The sequence below is a fragment of the Hydractinia symbiolongicarpus genome, chromosome 9 (assembly GCF_029227915.1).
Source record: "Hydractinia symbiolongicarpus strain clone_291-10 chromosome 9, HSymV2.1, whole genome shotgun sequence".
NCBI lineage: Eukaryota > Metazoa > Cnidaria > Hydrozoa > Anthoathecata > Hydractiniidae > Hydractinia > Hydractinia symbiolongicarpus.
In genome coordinates this window covers 25,149,422-25,171,880 of record NC_079883.1, presented here as the reverse complement: position 1 = coordinate 25,171,880, position 22,459 = coordinate 25,149,422, and the positions used below count along the sequence as shown (strand labels likewise).

The following is a 22,459-nucleotide window of genomic DNA, read 5'->3' as shown; positions in this document are numbered from 1 at the left end:
CCTATAATCTATGTTTACATATTGCAAACAACGGTTACTTTCCTTTAATAGAGAAAAAAGTAGAAGACGAAGAAGAAGGAGAGAGGCAGTGGAGGAGAGAGTTTTTGCCATTATTATACAAAAACGGTACCCTGAACTACCTGGTGCAACAATCGAAGCTGCCTGAAGTAAATCCTCTGCTTCTGATTAAACGTTCTGGTACCAAGTATCAAGCATTTTTTAACGAAATACTGGCAAAAAAACTCCTCAATTTTATCAAAAACTGATGCACGAGTCGAACATTGCAGAATCAACTGGAGTCATCACCAATTACATCCGGATGAAGTACCCATGCGAATTTGATATAGGGAGATTATCCGTTCACCCGCGTTCAGTTTTTGTTGGTACAAATTATTGATAGAGTAAACAAAAAAAAAAATCGATGTAAAGACCATAATAATAATAATATATAGTAGTCCTCATCTGTGTCTTGGTATTTTAAGTTGAACGAAGTTGGTTCGAGTCAGAAAAGTTCAAGTTAAAAAATGACGTTGACCAAACCTCGTACAAAGTTATTTAAGTTGTACGAAGTAAGTATTGTTAAAAAAAATTCAAGTTAAGTAGAAGAAGTGAAGTAGGCCCAACCTAGTACACATTTATCTCAGTTGTACGAAGTTGGTATTGTTCATAAAAATTCAAGTTAAGTAGCAGAAGTGACGTTGGCTCAACCTCGTGCACAGTTATTTAAATTGTACGAAGTTGGTATTGTTAAAAAAAATCAACCTAAGTAGAAGAAGTGAAGTAGGCCCAGCCTCGTACAAAGTTATCTCGGTTGTATGAGGTTGGTTCGAATCAGAAAAATTCAAATAAATAGAAGAAGTTAAATAGGCCCAACCTCGTATATAGTATTTGAAGTCGTACGAAGTTGGTATGGATAAAAAGAATCAAGTTTTAAGTGGGAGCAATGACAGACAGACGTATTCGGGTATTATAATATAGATATTATAATGTTTACTGAATGTAATTAGCAATGTTTAGATATTCATTTCTAAACCAAATTATTCGTTGCATAATTTTTGTACAGCAATTGTAATGCCCATCTTTGTACAAAATTGCCCATCTTCGTACAAAATTGCCCACCTTCGTACAAGTGCGAAAAATGACCAACCTCGTATAACGGGTCAATTTCGTACGGAACACTTGCACGATAACTACGCACGTAGTAATAGGCATATTTCACAGACCAGAAAATGCATTCATGTGCAAACAACACGAATGAAATATACATTTGGGGAATTTTTCATTATTACTAAACAAAATTAAATGACCCACTAGGTAGCCAGGTTTTTGGTAGCTTTGATTCTATTAGGGATCAAAATAAGTAGATGTGCTAATTTTACATGGCTAGCCTCACAAATATCGAAAAGGTACAGTGCGGAAAAAAACAGTACCAAATTTGTCAGCAGTAGTCAGGACAGATATATGCGGCAACATCACAAGGCACAAGAAATGAATATGTTCCTCAACGCCCCATCTAGTAGTAACAAAATCACCTATTATAGAGCGAGTTTATACAAAGATACCACTCTCGTTGCCAGGGATTTTTGCCTTTTTAATATGAGATGAGAGAAAACAAAAATCTTTGGGCGTGACGAAGATACAACAACGCAAGTCTCCGACGACAATGGTTTTCTGTTCTTTGTTAAGAAAGTTCCGTAAACAATGCTGCAAAAAGTCCATTACGAATATTCCCTTCACCATTCCATTGTGCCTATCGAACACAGGTAAAACTACCTTGCTAAAGAAAGGTAATTGCGAGGTTCAGAATTTAAGACCTCGGAGAAATATGCACAAAACAGAATAGAAAGGAATAGGTTTTATGAATTCTACACTAACAGATATGCCCATAAGAGGCAACCTCGACGCCTCGGTTGGATAAAAAGGTATAGTACTATACTGAACATATTTTGAATTTTCATATTTTTCTATATATTTAATTTAAGATTTTTATTTTCATTTTTATTTGTCAATTTCTATTTGGCAGCTCTTTTAATGATGGCTGAGTGAACTATAAGATGAGAAGACTGCATAGTCTTCTACCATCTCCATGCTTCTACTCTACCATCTTCATCCATGTATCGGAATAATACGTATATATTCTACCTGTACAAATCTACACTTGTACTTGTGTATGCGGAACGTAACCTGCATGTATAATTTTAATGTAGCTGTGTTACTTTTTATGCGAAAAAAATAGGAACAGAATGCACTAGGTGTATTGTGCATGATTTTTCTAACAATATATCCCCAAAACTAATTAAATATTTGAAACGCTACCTAAACTGACATATTTCTTATAAAATTTGGACAGTTATTCCTACTGGGTTAGTTCTATCAGAGTTGTTTCCGTTGTTCTGGATTCCTTCTGTTGTTCCGGATTCGTGTTCCAGTGTGTGACCATGGGGTTGTTCTGGAACCAAGGTTACCAAACACCGTGTTTATGTAAAAACGCGGAAAAACTTGTTCCTGCAGAAAAACGCGGAAAGAGAAATGTTTTGCACGTGGAGTGAGTGACATAATATCACTTAGGAAAAGGTCACTTGGATAGAGTTTTAAACGTACAAGCATTTAGCTAGCTGTATTTACTATAGCTAACACTAGATTTACTGACCTAACTGTGATAACCGTTGCTCTTTTGGCGTGATAGCTACGCAAAAGGGGTGAAAAATATGATGTGGTTAATCCCTCTTTGTCCCTTTAAAGCTTCCATTCCCTTGTTTGCCTTTACACCTAATATGATTTTTTTATTAGGACCCTTTCATTTACAGTTAAATAATTTCCACAGTTGACACAGAAAGCTCTAGCTCTAAGAAAAGAAAAGCCTGGGTGATCAGATATATTGTTTTTAACTTGTTTATAAACATTTTTGTCTACCTCATCTGGAACCAAAATGATACTTGAGCTCTAGCAGTTAAAACTAGGAGATATTACAAGAGATATTATGGCGCCATAGTTTAGTGGTTATAACTCTTGCAATTTTTGCGGGAGACTGGGGTTCGATTCCTCTTGGTGGCGATTCAATATGGGCGAGTGAATGTTACCATAACCCAACGCATGTGAGGGAAATTGGGGAGATGGCATACTATGTGGGACGTTGGATGTTGCAGGGAATTGTCTGGTAGAGCGCTGACCCAAATTGGATCTGCGTAGCTCAAAACTAGCATTAAATTCCCAGGAGGGGCCTTGGAAGGACTCCCTGTCTAAGCCATGGTCCACGCTGGAAATAATAGGCAGGGTATATCCCTCGAAATTTGTGAGGCTAGCCGTGTAAAATATGCACATCGTCATCATAATCATTACAAAATAAGAATGTACACCTGTTGGGACCTTGTTAATAACTTTTTATGAAAGTGAGAACATAAATAAAATGAAAACAAATATTATGACTACTGTAAAAATTGAAATAAAAATCTTAAAACTGACAAAGAACCTTCAAGCCATTAATAAACAAAATTTAGAGAGAAAAAACTTATATTTGCTTTTTCTGCATTCTTTTATCAGTAGTATTTCCTTATGACATTTTAAAATGGTTTTTGTAAGTTAAAGGGAGAACAGCTGTTTTGGGGGGTTTGCCTTTGAAACAGTCTTTGTTTTGTTTATGTTTTTTATGTGTAAAGTTATGTGTAAAGTTCATGTATCTGTTTTAATGTTTATGAGTGTTCTGAGTCTATGTGTATAAAGGTTTTTTGATTCATTTTATTTAGTTGTTTTTCTTGGACTGTTATATATTGAGGCATGCTTATTGTCATTACCTTGTTCTTTACATAATGGTAATGGCCTTAGGTATGTCTCAAGGGATATAGGGATATAAATATATATTTGTTCATTCTTGGTGTTGACCAAGTATTTGTCATTCTTGGTGTTTACCAAACACATTGTTGTTGTTGCTGCACTGCAAAAGTTAGGCATAAACCTTACCAGATATATTTATTATTAGATATTATATAATTTATATAGTGCCAGTTTGTTTTGGTCAGCCATTTTGCCACACCCCTTTTTGGGCTGATCAAATTTTAGTTGTGGTTAATGTGACCAGCCCCTTTTCTGTTTTCTTTGTGTCTGTGTTTCCACCCTGTTGTATTTGTTTGTTTTTCTATGCTTATTGATTCTTTATATTAGTTAGTTTCTGTATAATTATTTTAGCCGTTAAAAACAAATACGAGTTTTGTTAAATTGTGTTGCTTACAAAGCAGCAACAGCCTTGTTTCATGCTTGGTGATGCATTGGAGTATTTTGTAAAGCATCAAGATTTGTAACCTCACCATTAATTCTTAAGCAAGATTTATTATTTCTCACAAATAATAAGGTTATGCTTAATGGCAAAAAGATTCATTGGAATATGCTTATGAAAAACACATGAGTAGGCTCAAAATATAAATATCTATATATGCTTATTTGAAAAAAAGTATTGAAGTTGAATTTTAAACATCTGTAATTACAACTAAAATCTCATTACATACTGATTAACTGACATACAGAATAAAAAGAAAAACTGTTCACGAAACAAAAAACCTAAGAACTTTGCAACATTTTCTTATGGTTCACATAATGCTTAGCATAAAGAATGACCATATTTAAGCCTTATGCCATGCTTATAAAAAAACATGTATAACTTCATATAGGTAAGCTTTTAATGTTGTAATAGTGTTTTCAAAAGTCTTCATGTTTATTGCAAATTAGTTTATTTATTTTATATATGCTTGAATTCCTGCATGACGTTATTTGTTTTGTTTTCAGCAGTAACTCCTTTTGGCTCTGACTTTTGCCTGAAATGGAAATGGAATTTCTCTGTAATCAATTCCATTACATTTTGACATATTTTCGATGATAAGTCAAGGTAAAAATGGCAACCAAAAACTAAATTGACAGATGACATTTTTACCAACAAAATATAGTTCCTTATGAAAAACAGATTTAACAGCGTTTAAAGTTTATAGTTGCTAAAGTTTAAACCTAAAAAATAATATCACAACCTAATTAATAATTAGAATGAATTCCACCTAGCACTGGTATCTTTTAACATAACTTGTTTGCTTTAATCTTGTATCACATTACTGTTTTAATATACTTTTTTAAATATGATATGTTACGTTATTTTTGTGATTTATCTATTTCAGGTAAAATATATGTGATTCATTGAGAAATATATGGAACATGGAATCAGTTATTGCTTTTGGAAATGAAAATCTAATCGTCTTATGTGTCATAACTGTGGCTATTTTAGTAATATCCATTGTTTATCAAACAAAAACTAGACGTAGAAAAGAATTAGTAGGATATGTTAGCGCACTTAATGTATTTCCTGTGAAATCTTGCAAAGGGATGCCACTAAACTCGGCTGAAGTTACTAATTTAGGAATAAAGCATGACAGGTAAGGACATTTAAATATATTTTGTATAAATTAGTAGAATATTGTAAATTTTTCAGTCACAGCTTTAGTGGAGCGTTTTAGTGCTTTGTCAACAGCAGTTCTGAATTACCTTACTTCTGAAGGGTGGTTTGCATTTGACTGCATTTTTCACTATATCGCTATAGTGGAAGTGCAGCCAAATTGAAACAAACCTTTCTTTTCGTGAAATTTGATTTGACTGTTAAGATTTTTACTACATAAAATATTTGCCAAACTTACAGCAGGAAAATCTTGCCTAAAAATCACCCGGTGCAATGAGAAAAGGTAACATTTCACTGAAAACAATAATATTGCCATTAATTAGATTGGTAATCAATATTACTAGTTGATGGCCCATAGAAAAATCCATGAGTTCGCCCGTCTTCCTTATACCGCATTGCGTGCGTCTTGCTACTTGCTTAGCTAAGCTACCATTTTGCGTGACAGACAGACAGACGTACATATACGGACTAATCCTTGATAGTTCATTATCCTTTTTCTGTGCTTGTTAATTGCAACAAAAAGCGTAAAAATGACTTGCTACTTGTTTTGTTTGTTTATTTATTTATTGTTTGTTTCTTTCAGGCAATTTGTTTTGGTGAATAAATTTGGAACTTTTATGACTTTGCGGAGATACCCAAAGCTTGTGTTGATAAATCAGAAAATAACAGAGGACGAGATTGTTTTACAAGTGGATGGAATGCCTTTGTTAAAGCTACCTTTGTTTATGACAGAAGGAGAATTTTCAAGAGAGATAAAGTTAGTCTCTTGTCTGGTTGTGGTCAGCAAGAGCTTATCATTTTTTTTTTATTTTAATATAATGGATCATATATTCTTACTTCAACATGAGAAACCTTTACAAAATCAAAATTAACGAATTTTTTAGGCATATTTTTTTACAAGTAGCAGCTTTTGCAAATGAAGAAAAATAGACATATTTTTACTGAGAAATACAAAAATAAAATTTAAGTTTTGTGAGAACTAATTTTAAGTCCTAATATGAAAAATAAAAAGCTGAACTTAAATACACAAATTAGTCCACAGAGCATTGTATATGAAGTTTTAGGTAAATCGGAAGAAAAAAAGTTATTAAATCGTTTTTAAAAAGAGGAAAAAAAAATCAAAATTTCGTGGAAATTATTTTTTCCAAAGTTCTAAATATAGCTAGTGTTTTTTGCTAGAACTAATTTTGGCGAAATTGACAAAGTATATTGACTAATGATTTTGTATTGTATTTATTTATACTATGAAACAATAATTTTTCACACAAACTATTCGTCTCAGAGAATTAGTTTGCCTCCATATAAATACAGCTAATATTTTCTAGACCTGCTCTTGAGGTCAATTTTTCTTTCTTTCTTTGAAGATATCTATACGCTACTAAATTCCACAAAAAGAATTTATCAAAGTTAAAAAAAAAAAAAAAAAAAAAAAATAGCGAATTAGATAAAAAAATTTTTTTGGAAAGGCATAAAATTTGCAAAAAGTTTCTGCTTGCGAATTTATCTGTTTTATTCCAGGTACACCTAAAAAATTCTGTTTAAAGCACTTGAATCTATCTATATTTAGAGTGTTTCGAAAATCAGCCGTTGGTGTTCATGTATCTCAGGAGGCAGACGATTGGTTTGCAGAGTATTTGAATGTGAAGGGGTGTCAATTGTTTTGTTTCCAATTGGGTGGAAAACCTCGCTTTTCTGATGATAATAATGTCAAAGTGGCCAACTACAGCAACGAGAACGACACAGTAAACCATTTTGTTTTTGTTTCTATGGAAACATTTGTTGCATGCGAAATGTGATGCTGACAAGGGGTTAATGTTGAAAGACAAGATGCGACGCACAAGATTGCTCAGCACATCTTTATTTTTATTTTTTTAGCTTATGTTTGCCGATAGTTGTCCCATCCTACTCATGTCAGAAGGGACTCTTGCCGAGTTAAATCTCAGTTTGGATTCAAAAGTTGATGTTAGCCGCTTTCGACCTAATATTGTGGTTACCAAATGCATGCCACATGCAGAGGTTTGTGTTCAGCATTTGGCCTTCTCGCAAGCACTGATATTTAAAAAAAATGTTTTTGCACATTTTTTTTTGCACATTTGTTCCGTACAACTTTCCTTAGAGAAAATAGTCTTCTGTTGCTCTGACATTTCTTTTATACTTTTATTTTAAGGATAAATGGGGCTTGATACAGATTGGCGAGACGCATCTTCAAGGACTTTACCCCTGTCCTAGGTGAGTAGTTTCAAATGAGTAACGACTAAAGGAAAGCTTCGTTTTCAGGAAGACGTTTTCTTGTGCACCATAGAAATTTTCCTATACCTGTGTTGTCTAGAAGATATAGTTTGAAAAATCTCATTATAACTCGGATAATTTCACATATATGCTATTTACTGGTTTTCTTCATGTAAAATATTATAGTATTCAAACTTTGTTTTACCATCTTTGTAGATGTGTTGCTGTTGCTGTTGACAACTCAACTGCTGAACTCGATAAAAATGTATTACCAACGATCTTGAGGTAAATTTGAGGGTTTTTTAAAAATTTTTTGAAGGAGAATCAGTTTCAACAATGGCGACATTTAATGTATATGTTGGGTAACCTTTGTTACCGAAAAGTATTTTAAAAGTATAAACAAGTGTCGGGCCCTATAATTTCCCTTAAAATATCCCTAAAAGTTTAAAAACATCTTGGCTGAACCCAAAAGATGAAACTGAATGAATAGCACACCAAAATGCAGAAATCAGTATTTCAGATTTTTAACAGTGTATTTTGAAAAGAACTGTACTGAAATCAAAGCTTTCATTTTTAACTTGACCAAGTTGTACTCCGTTCAAAATATTTTAGTGACGTTTTTCTTCTTTAGGGTGAGTCCAGCCAGTGACGACTACCCTATTTTAAAGGGAGAGGCCGTATTGGGATTTAACTATGGTGTACGTAAGCAAGGAGAGATTCGTGTTGGCGATCCGGTTTATAAGCTGATATAAAACTAGTATCTTTCCGGCGAATGCAATATCTCAAGTATGTCTTTGTGTAGCAAATAGAAGCTTCAAGATTCGTACACAATTTCGCGCCTTCGCGTTCGCCAGTGTAGAAATTTAATCAGAAAATACGCGCAAAACCTGCGCAAAAACTAAAATTTGACCTTGTGCGAAAATTATTACGCTCGAAATTTTTTTCACTGCGAAAAATTGACAAGCACGAATAAGGTATTATGCCACTAAGGTCTATTTGACGGATGGGAATCGAGTAGACACCTTAAAGGGAATTTTGGATATTTTTTTCTTTTTTTAAAAAAACTTACACAAAACTCCCACACACTTGAAACAGGATAAAAAGTTAATTTTGATCATTCTCAATTATAATTTCAGTGAAACCTGGTGTTTTAAGCATGTTTCCTGATTTTGTTGTCTTTTTATTACAAATACACTATGATACAAAAACAAATATATCCATTGATTTGCATTAATAGTGATAATTATTTGCTCTTCTAAAGCTTACATAAACTTTTTCCGTACTTAGCCACCGGGTTTTTCTGTTTACATGGACAAATATCCATCCCGTTTAACCGGGATCCCGGCTCACTTGCCCGCGATCTCGGTTGACCGAGTTTCCCGACGTAACCAGGGCGAGACGAATATGCACCATATAAACACGGTTTCATTATTCAGCGCTCTTTCGCAAATACCGAGATCTCGGTCATGCGGGATATCTCGGTGGACCGAGTCTCCCGGTCTCATATAAAAAGGCCCTTATTCAATTTTGTGAACCTTGACGTGGTGTGTTATGGGCGTCGCAAGCTTTCGAATGCCGACGTTAATTAGGATTGAAAGGCTATGTTGCAAACTTGCTTAGCTTGTGAATTGCTCTAATCTTAATCAGAACATGTAAAACGAAAGAAAGCATTGCGTTGTGGTGTTGGGAGGTATATATTATATATATATTCGGGTTTTTTATCGATTATAGTACAATATTATAAAAATGATTACATTGTTATATTATTTATATTACATTGTTATAATTAGGTTATCAGGGTATTTAGATGTTTTAACTTTTTAAAAAATCGAAAGTTTTTGAGAGCGAGACATCATATAGGATTTCTAATTTCAAAAATATTGCCCTTCCAATGTTTCAAAAAAGCTGTTCAGTTTGTCTTCCTACGAAACTCCAGTTGGTTAAAAAAATGACTTTATCGTATTTTTAGCTTATCTTAAAGGAAAAGAAACTTATTTTGCGGGTTTTATACCCTATTCGCAAAATTACATTTAGAAATAATCTGCTTTTATCGCAAAAATTTGTACTCTAAGGTAGCCGGATTTTCAAAAAAAATGATATTCCTCGGAAAAGTATTTGTTGGCAATGATTTAGTTAAACTCGTTGAAAGCAGTTCCATATAGTACCATTTTCCTATGAAAACCCGGCTTGTTTAATAAACTTCTCATAAATATTTTATGCTTTAGGAATATGACGTCATTAGTTCATAAATTCCAGTTCGTAAAGAATTATTATTGGTTAGGACAATTGTTATACAATATATATATATATATATATAGCGTTTTATTTTTTGTTCTGTTTATATTAGCTCTTAATAAGACTGGTTTATCAAATTGTTTGCATTCTCAGAAAATGGAGAAGTGGCTCTCAAGTCAAAATATAGAACTTTCTTGGAAGTTATTTGAAGAAAAGAAAAGTCTACTAAATAAGCCGAATAAAAATGCAAATTTATAAAGAAGTTGAAATAGATTAAAAGTCAAAAAGTTAGTAAAAATATAATATTTTTTCATTAATAAATTGACGAAGATAAGAAAATTATTCGTAATTCGTAGTATCTTAATTCTCAGAAATTAATTTAATATTTACCTCCTACATAGAAATGCTACACGGGTACAGCAAAAATTTATTCTTTACTCGTGACATTAAATTAAAAAGCTCCTCAAATATTTCAAATTTTTGTGGAAAAAAAAGATCAAACTGAACATCAATCAAATGTCATCAAATTTGATTCTATAAAAAGAGTGGCAGCCCTGGAAAATGTGTTTTTTTCTTTATATTTTGAATGTATGAAGATAAGTTACAGTTTTTAAAATATACTTTTTACAATGTAACCAATTAACCTTACGTTTTTGCTCAATAGAAAAACAATTCCTTGCTAAAAGTTTCCGCCTTAGAAGTAAGTGATTGTTAGTTCATACGTTTTGTCTAGTCGTCTTTTCAAAAGCTTATGGTGGAAATGGAAGGGGAGGGAATGATTGCGCAATTTATTTTGCAAAACACTTTTACTAATTTTCAAGTAAGTGAAAAAAATTCTTTCACGCGTATTGGCCTGTTTAAAGCTAGTGTTGTTGCAAAGTGGAAAATATGCACGGAAAAAAGACATTAAAAAAGGATTTAAAAGACTTAAGCGCGCGCACTAAGGAATTTTTTTGCGCGAATGTGAGAAAAGAAAGTTTTCAAACGTCATTTAGGATTTCTTTCGTTGTTTCAAATGATTTTTTTCTGACATTAATCTTAAAGCCTAAGCTTTTGCACATTGCGAAAACTAAAAATGCACCACCTCCTCTCCCCTTGTATCAATCACCCAAGAGTACAGTGACAGTAACGTAAGAGAAGACGTGTATAGTCGGTGTATAGTCAGTTGTTATGGCGATACTCCGCATTCGGAAGATTTGTAAGGTCCGGAAATAAGCCTTTCTACGTGTTGAACGGCCAATTAGGTTCTGAATTATGCGGTGATCTTAAAAATCTTCCTGCGGAGACGATGTCTTTCCAAAAAAGTCGTTAGTCAAAAAAATGATAGTCAATATTAAGTTCTTGAATAATGGTTAGTCAGTCTACGGTGTTGTCCCTTCACTTTTCATGTTGCAACGGTGAGAGTCAAGCATTGTCTCGAGTTCTTTGATTTCTGCTTGTAAAAGAGAAATCTCATCCTGTAGGTCATTGTTTTTGTTTTCTAAGTCGTCAGACTCCTAGAAAAAAACAAGCAAATAATTTATTGACATAAAAAGCTAAAAGACAATAGAGAAAATATAGCATGCAAAAAAATTACAATTCTAGTGTAGAATAGGAAACACATTTTTTACAGAATATTAAATTCCTTTGTAGGTTAAAAGAAGAGTTAGTTATGCTACAGTAGGTTAGAAATAACATTAGGTAAAAAGTAAATATTATGAACGTTTGTTTTTGTACTAGTTTACCTGGAAATCTTACAACGTGAATGTACGCTTTTCACTAAATCTGACTCATTAAAATCGTCTTTAAGATGACTTTGATAAATGCTTGGGAAATTTAACTTTCAGGTTTCTTGCACAAAAATTAGTACGTCCAAAACTACATTATGTGCAAGTCAAACAGTGGAAATCAATCTTCCATCAACCAATTAATTCATTTTAGCAATTAAACTTCTCTGAAGCAGACACCTGTGGAACAAATGTTTTCTCTCACCATGAAGGTAGGAATTTCTCTATTTTTACCTCACAGCTAACAAAGGTGTCTGCTTTAAGAGGTACTAATTACAATATTTTAAAATGTATAATACATATATTTTGTGTTTCTTTTTGTCTCAGATCAGGACTATTCTTTTTCAGGTCAAGAAAAGTCATTTTTTACATAACAAAAATACCTACAATGATTGTTGAACAAATTGTGGTTGTAAAAGATGTAAATATCTTAAGGCAAGAAAATTTTGCGGAAATGTAATTTCGCGAATCAAAAAAAAAAAGATTTTTCGACAGAATTCAATTTCGCAAATTTGAAACGTTCAGATTTCTTGCAAGAATTTAATTTCGCGAATTGTAAAAATTTTTTTACAAGAATTTAGCGATATTTTTTTCCTTTGCAAATTTTTTCTCTTAAGGTAGATAGAAAAAACATGCATTGATATCCGCTTTATAAAATTGTCTTTAAGAAATCTTCCGGGGCTAATAAAACTATCCGTCTTGAGGTTTTACTTTACATTTCCAACCTTTTATTTTGCATTTTCAACTAGTTTGCAATTTTCTACTGTCGATTTTTTAAAAATAATTAGTTAATATTATTAAGTAAAAGTATTTAAGTAGTATAGACTATTAACTGCGTTATAATTTTAAATTGTTGTTGAACTAAACTGCAAGGATAGTGTCAGAGTAAAATTGTAGTAACGCAAGGCTCCTATTACAATATCCATAAAAGTAGAATGTACGTAAAATAGAAGAGAGATTTCAACAAGGTTTGGTGCAAAGGAAACCACTACAGAAATGAACATCAAATGCCCCATTCGAGATAGATTTGAAGCAAATGAATTTAGAAATGCACTCGAAATGATTTTGGGATTAAATGAATATCGGTAACGATAGAATGTCTGTAGCAATGAAATGTCTGCAGCAATGGAATGTCAGTGGCGATAAAATGTCTGTTAAAATGGAATGTCTGTGGCGATGAAATGTCTGTAGCGATGAAATGTTTCTAGCGTTGAAATGGCTGTAGTGATGAAATTTCGAAAGCAATAACCAGTTCATTAACGATGGTCAGCAAACATGACAAGTCAGTAGCGATAAAATGTAAATGTAGCTATGTCAATAAAAATGAATACAGTAAAGATGGAATGTCAGTGGAAATAAAATGTGTGTAATGATGGATTGTCAGTAGCGATGAATAGTTAATAGTAATGGAACGTCTGTACAGATGGAATGTTGATACATATGGAATGTCTGGAGAAATGAATTGCCAGTAACAATGAAATCTCAATCACGATAAAATATCAGTATGAAATGTCAGTAGATATATGAAACGTCTGTAAAGATGGAATGTCTTTAGAGAAGGAATGGCAGTAGTAATAAAATGTCTGTAGAGATGGAATGTCAGTAGCAGTGAAATGCCAGTTGCGACGAAATGTTAATACCGATGAAATATTTGTAGCGATGGAATGTCTGTTGAGATGAAATGTCACTAGCGATGAAATGTCAGTACCGATGAAATGTCTGTGGATATGAAATGCCAGTACATAGGAAATTTCTGTTGCGATGAAAAGTCAGTAGCAATAAAATGATTGTAGGGACGGAATGTCAGTAGAAATAAAATTTGTTGTAGCGAGGAAGTGTAATTAGCATGAAAATAGTTGTGAAGATGGTATGTCTATAGAGAATAAATGTCAGTATCAGTGAAATGCTGGTTGTTATGAAATATCTGTTGAGATGAAATGCCAGTAGATAGGAAATGTCTGTTGCGATGAAATGTCTGTCGCAATAAAATGGTTGTAGCAATGTAATGTCTGTAGCAATGGGATGTCTGTAGCAATGAAATGTCTGTAACAATGAAATGTCTGTAGCAAATGAAATGTCTGTAGCAAATGAAATGTCTGTAGAGATGGAATGTCTGTAGCAATGGAATGTCTAGAGATAAAGTGTCAGTAGTGATGAAATGTCTGCTGCAATGACATGTCTGTAGCAATAAAATGTCTGTAGCAATGGAATGTATGCAGCAATGAAATGTCTGCTGCAATTAAATGTCTGTAGCAATAAAATGTCTGTAGCAATGGAATGTGTGTAGCAATGAATTGTCTGTAGCAATAAAATGTCTGTAGGAATGGAATGTCTGTAGCAATGATACGTCTGTAGCAATGAAATGTCTGCTGAGATAACTGAAATGTCTATACAGATGGAATAACTGTAGAAATGGAATGTCTGTATCGATTAAATGTATGTAGCCATGAAAGTCAGTAGATATGACATTTCAGTAGATGTTAAATGTCTGTAGATTAAAATGTCCGTAGATATGAAATGCAAGTAGGGATAAAATGTCAGTAGCAATGGAATGTTAGTAGCGATAAAATTCGGTAGATATGAAATTTCTATAAAAATGAAATGTATGTTGCGGTAAAATATAAGTAGCGATGTGACGCCAGGAGCGATGAAATGTCACTAGCGATGGGATACAACTGGCGATAAAATATTTGTGGTAGTAAAAAGTCAGTAGCAATGAAATTCTAAGAAGATGGAATATCAATGGAGTTAAATATTTGTCGAAATGGATTTGAATGAAATGAAATACGAATGGGGAAAAATTTATTATAGAATAGAGTGGTAGATACGAAGAAAATTAAAATGAAATGTCAATAGAAATAGAACGAGGATTGACATAAAATTGTCGCTCTATGGACTTATGCCAGTAAAATTGGATTATCTATGAAGGTAAAATTGTATTGAAGCAGAAGTACGATTAAGCTTAATAGAAATAACATGCTGGTTTGAAAAAAATGTTCGTGCATATAAAATTTCGGTAGAAGTGGAATGTAAAATAAAAGATTGATGAAGAGGATTTTGTTGTAGTATTACGATGGCAGCAAAGATAACTTTTGATGTCAAGGAACATAACGTGTCGAAGAATATACAAAAAATTGATAGAGACAAAAGGGTGTCAATGTCAATGACATTGTTGTAGAAACCAACTTTGTGACTGGAATGAATAAATATTGGTAGAAATATCTTATTTAAACTCAATAGTGCATACTTTCTGGATTTATTTTTGTAAATTGACCTTAAAACGTGTCGCAAATTTACGATTTAGGTCGCAAAGAAATATGTCGTATAATAAGTTTTGGATTTTCATCTTACACACGCAAAATGTTGAGTGAAACGTATTCTTTTTTTTATAAAATTCTTTTCCAAAACATTGTTTAGCTACTTACTTAGAAAAGAACTACAAGCGTCCCCAAAACTTCTTTAGCCCCCTTTTTTCTGGGTACATTTGTGGGATAATGGTTTCGTTTTAAAGTAATTATACCATTCATACTGTCATTTATCACGTATTTATCATTTGTGGGCTATTGTATAAATTCGGCGTTGCTTATAAAAAAGCATGTACTGTATAACAAAAATCAGCGAGGTCCACATCAGAGAATGTTTATCGAAAGATTATACATCAAGTAAAAGAAATGCCGGAGCGAGCATTATCGAACAAAGTAAATTTGGGCCAAAATATTTTTGTGAGTATTTTAGGTTTATTTTCGACCTCTTTGACGATAATAGTAATTTTTAGTGATTTTAGTGAATAGTGATTTTGAATCTAGAGTTTGTAATTATATATTCGTGTATGGTAAGTATTGTATTATAAGCTGAATTTTATTAGTTTTTAATCAGAATAACAGTGAAAATAAAGTTTCAGTGAAGATGGAATGAACTACAAATTGAAACAGATTAGAGAAAAAATATCTATTGAGATGGAAAGTTAGTGAAAATTGTATACTAAATTTTCTTTCCGTTAAAGGTTTTTCCCTCAAGGTACAATATCGGTGAAAATGGTATTGCTGTTGATCTGAAATGCTAGTGAAAATGAAATGACGAGGAAAAACGATCCGATTCTGATTTCGATCGAAATGCCTATCGAAATCGGAAAAAAAGGCTGTTGTTAAAATTGCCGTACAATTAAAATGTAAGAGTAGATGAAATGTCACTGGAAATTGAAAATAAAATTTATAAAAAAAGCAATTTTGCTGCAGATGAAATGTCATAGAATAAATTTTCGCTAGAGGTGAAACATCAGTAAATTTAGTATATTAATAATGAGTATTAAAAAGAAATGTTTGTTGCTATGAAATGGAAATTGAGTGATAATATCGCAATGTCAGCAGTGGTAGAAGAACAGTATAGATCAAAATGGGTGGAGGTATCTGTGGACATAAAATTACAGTAATGTAAAAATGACAATAGAATCACAAACAAAATGCAATGTCGGCGGAAACAAAATGCTAATGGAATTTAAATGTCTGGAAATAAAATTCCGGTGGAGAAAGTATTTATCAAAGTTAAATGGAATGTTGATGGAGCTTGGATGTCTGCAGAGATGGATTGACGGTAAAAAAAATCACGTTGGTGGAAATAAAATATCAGGAACAAAATTTTATGGGGATTTAATGTCAGTAGAGACAGAAACATAGTTGAGTAGAGGTGGAATGTCATTGCCCATTTGTCGTTAGAAAGGAGGAGGGAGACGAAGTAGAATGTCATTGGGAATAGGAGTCAATAGAGGTGGAGTGTTATGTGCTAGTAAGAGTGAAATGATAGTTAAGATGAAAAATTGATGAAAATTTCTTGTGATTGTTTGTAGAAATAAAATGCTAAGAAAGGTAATATGCCAGGGGAAGTAAAATGTTTCTAAGATCTTAGTGGAGATGGTATGACAGCAGAGATGAAACATATTTAAGAAGAAAATGTATTTTTCACTATAAACATAATTGGAGACATTACGAACAGACTGTAAGTTGACAAAAATGTTTTTGTAATGGCTGTTGATGGGTCTGTAGAGATGGAATGAGAACTGAGAGGAAAATTCATCAAAAAATAAAATGCCTTAAAATAGAATTTCAGTGCCAAAGTGTCAGTAGAAATGTAATGTTGATAATGTAATAACGGATTGCTAAAGGAAATAAAATTTTAGCCGTGAATGAATGCCAATTAAGCTGGAATTAAAGTCGAGATGGAGTGTCGGTTTAAACTGAAAATCAAAGTTTGTTGAATATGTAATATTGAAGAAAATGTAATATGAATGGCAAAGTATGAATAGTGATGAAATGTTGTGGAAATGGAAGGTTAGTGGGAATAAAATTTTAGTACAGAGTATATGTCAGTGGAGCTGGTACTTGAGATATGTCGGTTATCAGAGTGAGACATCTTTAAAGTGAATGGCAGTAGAGATGGAATATCAATACAAATGAAATGTTTGTGGTAAGGAGGGATAGTAACTATGAAATGACGGTAGACAAAAAAACTTCGCTGAGAATGGAATGTCGGTTAAATAAAATTTTAGTGTTAATGGAATGTTAATTAAGATGAAGTAATAGTTGAGATGGAATAACGAATAAAATCAATTGTCAGTAGAGGTACAACGACTGCAACAAATGAGAATAGAATAGAATGGATGATCGCTGAAAATAAGATTGCAGTATTGATGAAATGTTGGCATATCAGCGGCGAAGGGGTGGGAATAAATGTAAAGTTTCGTTGGAAATTTTGAGCAAAGTGTTGTATTTGGCAGATTTTTAGGTGGAGTTAAATCCGAGTAAATGCGAAATTTAAGTTGTGAATTAATGAAAAGAATATGTGAGTTTCCTTACATTATATTAAGATTGAATTAGCATATCTGAAATATGCGCAAAAATAGAATGGCATGTCCGTCAAAAGGAATTTTAAAGTGAATAGGAATATTGGTGCGTATAAAGTATGTGAAAATGCAATGCAGTACAGATGGAAAGTTCGCAGAAATGGACTGTTAGTGGAGATGGAATATCATGCAAAAGAATGCCGAGAAATAGAATGTCAGCGAGAATGGAATTGGAAAAATAAAATTTCCTAGAAAATAGAATCTCTGAAAAATGGTATACTCATAAAAATGGATGTCATTGAAGATAGAATATCAATACAAATAGAATGTTTGAAAAAATGGAATGTCACGGCTGTTGGAATACCAATGTAAATGGAAAGTCAGTGAAAATGGAATGTCGATAGAAGTAAACTAGCTATCACTACAAATGGAAAGTCCATAAAAATGGCCAGTGGAGATAGAATGTAAATAAAGATTTAGTCTCAATGAAAATAGAATGTAAGTGGTATGAAATATCATTATAAATAGAATATGGGTGAAAATGAAAATCCAAAGATATGGTATATCAGAACAAATGAAAAAATTCCGTGAAAATGAAATGGTATGTAGAGATGGTATATTAGAAATAAAATGTTGGTCGTAAAGAATTTTCAGTGGAGATTGAATATTAGTAAAAATTGAATGTAAGTGGATATATGGAGTGTCGATAAAAATGAAGTTCCACTTGAGATTGAGATGTGAAATGCCAGTAGAAGCGGAATTCTGGTGGCAGAAAATAGTGTGTCAGAACAAATATTTCAATAATAATTGAAATGAAAGTATTCAGTAAAAAAGGAATAAAGGAATAACTTAATAGAAATAGTAGAAAGTTTCGGTCAAGACGATTTTGTCAATAGAACTGTAATGAAATGTAATGCAAAACCAGTGATAATGAAATGGCTGTTGGTATGGAGGTCAGTAGACATGCAATGTCAACTATGGTTAAAAACTGTTAAAATTAAATTTCAGAAAAAATGAGTGGAGATAGTATGTCAGTAGAGATGGAATAATATTTGGATGAAACACCAGTCGAGACAAAATGTCACAAAGTGGTAATGAAATGTCAGTGACAATGAAATGTCAGTGGTAATGAAATGTCAGTGACAATGAAATGTCAGTGCCAATGAAATGTCAGTGGTAATGAAATGTCAGTGGTAATGAAATGTCAGTGGTAATGAAATGTCAGTGGTAATGAAATATCAGTGGTAATGAAATGTCAGTGACAATGAAATGTCAGTGCCAATGAAATGTCAGTGGTAATGAAATGTCAGTGACAATGAAATGTCAGTGCCAATGAAATGTCAGTGCCAATGAAATGTCAGTGGTAATGAAATGTCAGTGGTAATGAAATGTCAGTGGTAATGAAATGTCAGTGGTAATGAAATGTCAGTGGTAATGAAATGTCAGTGGTAATGAAATGTCAGTGACAATGAAATGTCAGTGGTAATGAAATGTCAGTGGCAATGAAATGTCAGTGGTAATGAAATGTCAGTGACAATGAAATGTCAGTGGTAATGAAATGTCAGTGGCAATGAAATGTCAGTGGTAATGAAATGTCAGTGACAATGAAATGTCAATAAAAATAGAATGTCAGTGGTAATGAAATGTCAGTGGTAATGAAATGTCAGTGGTAATGAAATGTCAGTGGTAATGAAATGTCAGTGGTAATGAAATGTCAGTGGTAATGAAATGTCAGTGGCAATGAAATGTCAGTGGTAATGAAATGTCAGTGGTTATGAAATGTCAGTGGTAATGAAATGTCAGTGGTAATGAAATGTCAGTGGTAATGAAATGTCAGTGGTAATGAAATGTCAGTGGTAATGAAATGTCAGTGTTAATGAAATGTCAGTGGTAATGAAATGTCAGTGACAATGGATTATCAGTGGTAATGAAATGTCAGTGGTAATGAAATGTCAATGAAAATAGAATGTCAGTGGTAATGAAATGTCAGTGGTAATGAAATGTCAGTGGTAATGAAATGTCAGTGGTAATGAAATGTCAGTGGTAATGAAATGTCAGTGACAATGAAATGTCAGTGGTAATGAAATGTCAGTGGCAATGAAATGTCAGTGGTAATGAAATGTCAGTGACAATGAAATGTCAATGAAAATAGAATGTCAGTGGTAATGAAATGTCAGTGGTAATGAAATGTCAGTGGTAATGAAATGTCAGTGGTAATGAAATGTCAGTGACAATGAAATGTCAGTGGTAATGAAATGTCAGTGGTAATGAAATGTCAGTGGTAATGAAATGTCAGTGACAATGAAATGTCAGTGGTAATGAAATGTCAGTGGTAATGAAATGTCAGTGGTAATGAAATGTCAGTGGTAATGAAATGTCAGTGGTAATGAAATGTCAGTGGTAATGAAATGTCAGTGGTAATGAAATGTCAGTGGTAATGAAATGTCAGTGGTAATGAAATGTCAGTGGTAATGAAATGTCAGTGGTAATGAAATGTCAGTGGTAATGAAATGTCAGTGGTAATGAAATGTCAGTGGTAATGAAATGTCAGTGGTAATGAAATGTCAGTGACAATGAAATGTCAGTGACAATGAAATGTCAGTGGTAATGAAATGTCAGTGACAATGAAATGTCAGTGGTAATGAAATGTCAGTGACAATGAAATGTCAGTGGTAATGAAATGTCAGTGGTAATGAAATATCAGTGGCAATGAAATGTCAGTGGTAATGAAATGTCAGTGGTTATGAAATGTCAGTGGTAATGAAATGTCAGTGGTAATGAAATGTCAGTGGTAATGAAATGTCAGTGGTAATGAAATGCCAGTGAAATGAAATGTCAGTGGTAATGAAATGTCAGTGGTAATGAAATGTCAGTGGTAATGAAATGTCAGTGGTAATGAAATGTCAGTGGTAATGAAATGTCAGTGGTAATGAAATGTCAGTGGTAATGAAATGTCAGTGGTAATGAAATGTCAGTGACAATGAAATGTCAGTGGTAATGAAATGTCAGTGACAATGAAATGTCAGTGGTAATGAAATGTCAGTGACAATGAAATGTCAGTGGTAATGAAATGTCAGTGGTAATGAAATATCAGTGGCAATGAAATGTCAGTGGCAATGAAATGTCAGTGGTAATGAAATGTCAGTGGTTATGAAATGTCAGTGGTAATGAAATGTCAGTGGTAATGAAATGTCAGTGGTAATGAAATGCCAGTGAAATGAAATGTCAGTGGTAATGAAATGTCAGTGGTAATGAAATGTCAGTGACAATGGATTATCAGTGACAATGGATTATCAGTGGTAATGAAATGTCAGTGACAATGAAATGTCAGTGGTAATGAAATGTCAGTGACAATGAAATGTCAGTGGTAATGAAATGTTAGTGGTAATGAAATGTCAGTGGTAATGAAATGTCAGTGGTAATGAAATGTCAGTGGTAATGAAATGTCAGTGGTAATGAAATGTCAGTGGTAATGAATTGTCAGTGGTAATGAAATGTCAGTGACAATGAAATGTCAGTGGTAATGAAATGTCAGTGACAATGAAATGTCAGTGGTAATGAAATGTCAGTAAAAATAGCGGCTTAAGTGGTGCTTTGACTAAAAAAATAATCTTTTCAAAAACAAGCAGTGTTTTTAGGCTTTAATGGCCGTGGAGATGAAGTTTCGGCGAAATGGAATCTGAGCGAAAAATAAATCTATATATTAATACGCCTTGTGTGTGTGTGCGCACGGTGAGGCCACGTCACACAAATCACAGGTCATTTTCTTACGACGTGGCGTTACGCTAAAATTTACCAAGTTAAAGAAAACGCAAATCAGGGGGTTACTATATAAATATTTAATTCTCTTTTCTTATTTTTTTTTTTAAATAAAACTCTTTTTCCTTACTCATTAAAACTAATTTTTATTTTAATTTCAAATGGTTTATTTGTTATTTTGTTGTAAAAGCCCCGCTGGTCGTTTAAGATAGAATAATTAAATTTTACCCCCGGTTCACCAAGTGCGCGCCGTATCTCACGGAAACAAAGTTTATTAACTGAAAAATGAAAACCGAAGCGAAGAAAGTTGTCTCTTTTTCAAAGTAATCCTGAAAAAAGTTATTTCAAACAAGGTTTACTCATCACGAGGTTAGATTAAAAAAGCTTATTTGCTTCTTCTATCTTTTTTGTGTTCTGGGACCGAAGTTGCTTTCTTTTAAAAAAACTATCGAATTCGAATGATGATTCGAATCTAAGAAGTAAAGAACAAAACTGTTGTCATTGTAGAGCGACTGTTGATGTCGAGCGAGAATAAAAAAAGTTTATGTTGTTCCTAGAAATATTTGTTATAAAGAAGAAAAACGTACGATAATATAACGTCAAAAAGAGAACTGATTGGAAATGTATCAGACAATTGTAGCTAGCTATACATTTTCATTTTGTTTTCTTTGGGATGAAGCGAAGTTTAATAATCGAAGTAAAAAACTGATTGGTCTTTTATCCAGAGACTAACTGAGAAAGCCAAAAAAAGGCAGGTGTGTTGTTTAGTTTATCTGGTAAAGAGATAAGTTTAGGTGTGTAACGTTTTTTTTTAACCGTTTTAACTTTCAGAGCTCAGCTTTTCCTTTAAATTTTTAGTTCCTTGTTGCGTCTTGAGCTTAAATACGTTTTCTTTTGACACAATTTTTATAAGAATCTAAAATGTAAAGCGACGTTTTTAAGCCGTTTACACGCTTCCAGCTAAACTTTCCCTTTAATATGAAGTTAAATATGTTTTGTCTTTAGCCTGAACATATTTAACATTTTTTGTAAGAATATACTCGAAACAATGGGTCAGAATATCCTAAGAAGATGTCTAAGCTTGGTTGTTTCTTTTAATATAAAAATTTGAACCTTTTTTTTCTCCAAAACAATGGGCAAGTACACCAGGGAAAGCTAAGAACATGAAGGCCGAAACGAAAAAAAAAAAACACTATTCTTATA

At 32.9% G+C, this 22,459-nt stretch overlaps 2 protein-coding genes across 5 annotated transcripts in view; one reads left to right on the top strand and one right to left on the bottom strand.

Annotated features, from left to right (window-relative positions):
- The first annotated feature begins 5,135 nt into the window (after positions 1-5,135).
- LOC130657465 (mitochondrial amidoxime reducing component 2-like) overlaps positions 5,136-22,459 on the top strand; it is a 32,172-nt gene continuing 14,848 nt past the window's right edge. The window contains exons 1-8 of one of the 4 annotated variants that reach the window (XR_008985144.1): positions 5,136-5,411; positions 6,015-6,188; positions 6,999-7,173; positions 7,307-7,447; positions 7,599-7,660; positions 7,877-7,945; positions 8,292-9,350; positions 9,886-10,530. Coding sequence is in view for 3 of the 4 variants with exons in the window: in XM_057460449.1 (XP_057316432.1) it covers positions 5,194-5,411; positions 6,015-6,188; positions 6,999-7,173; positions 7,307-7,447; positions 7,599-7,660; positions 7,877-7,945; positions 8,292-8,412 (960 nt within the window). In the remaining variant the exon portion in view is untranslated. Of the gene's footprint in view, positions 5,412-6,014; positions 6,189-6,998; positions 7,174-7,306; positions 7,448-7,598; positions 7,661-7,876; positions 7,946-8,291; positions 9,865-9,885; positions 10,531-22,459 lie in introns of those variants that run through there. The other 3 variants (XM_057460449.1, XM_057460450.1, XM_057460451.1) reach the window with 3 other exon arrangements.
- The window catches only part of LOC130657470 (cyclic AMP-dependent transcription factor ATF-3-like), a 31,462-nt gene continuing 19,674 nt past the window's right edge, over positions 10,672-22,459 (bottom strand). Inside the window, exon 4 of the mRNA XM_057460455.1 lies at positions 10,672-11,391. Coding sequence (XP_057316438.1) covers positions 11,257-11,391 — 135 coding nt within the window. The 3' untranslated portion in view covers positions 10,672-11,256. The remainder of the gene's footprint in view (positions 11,392-22,459) is intronic.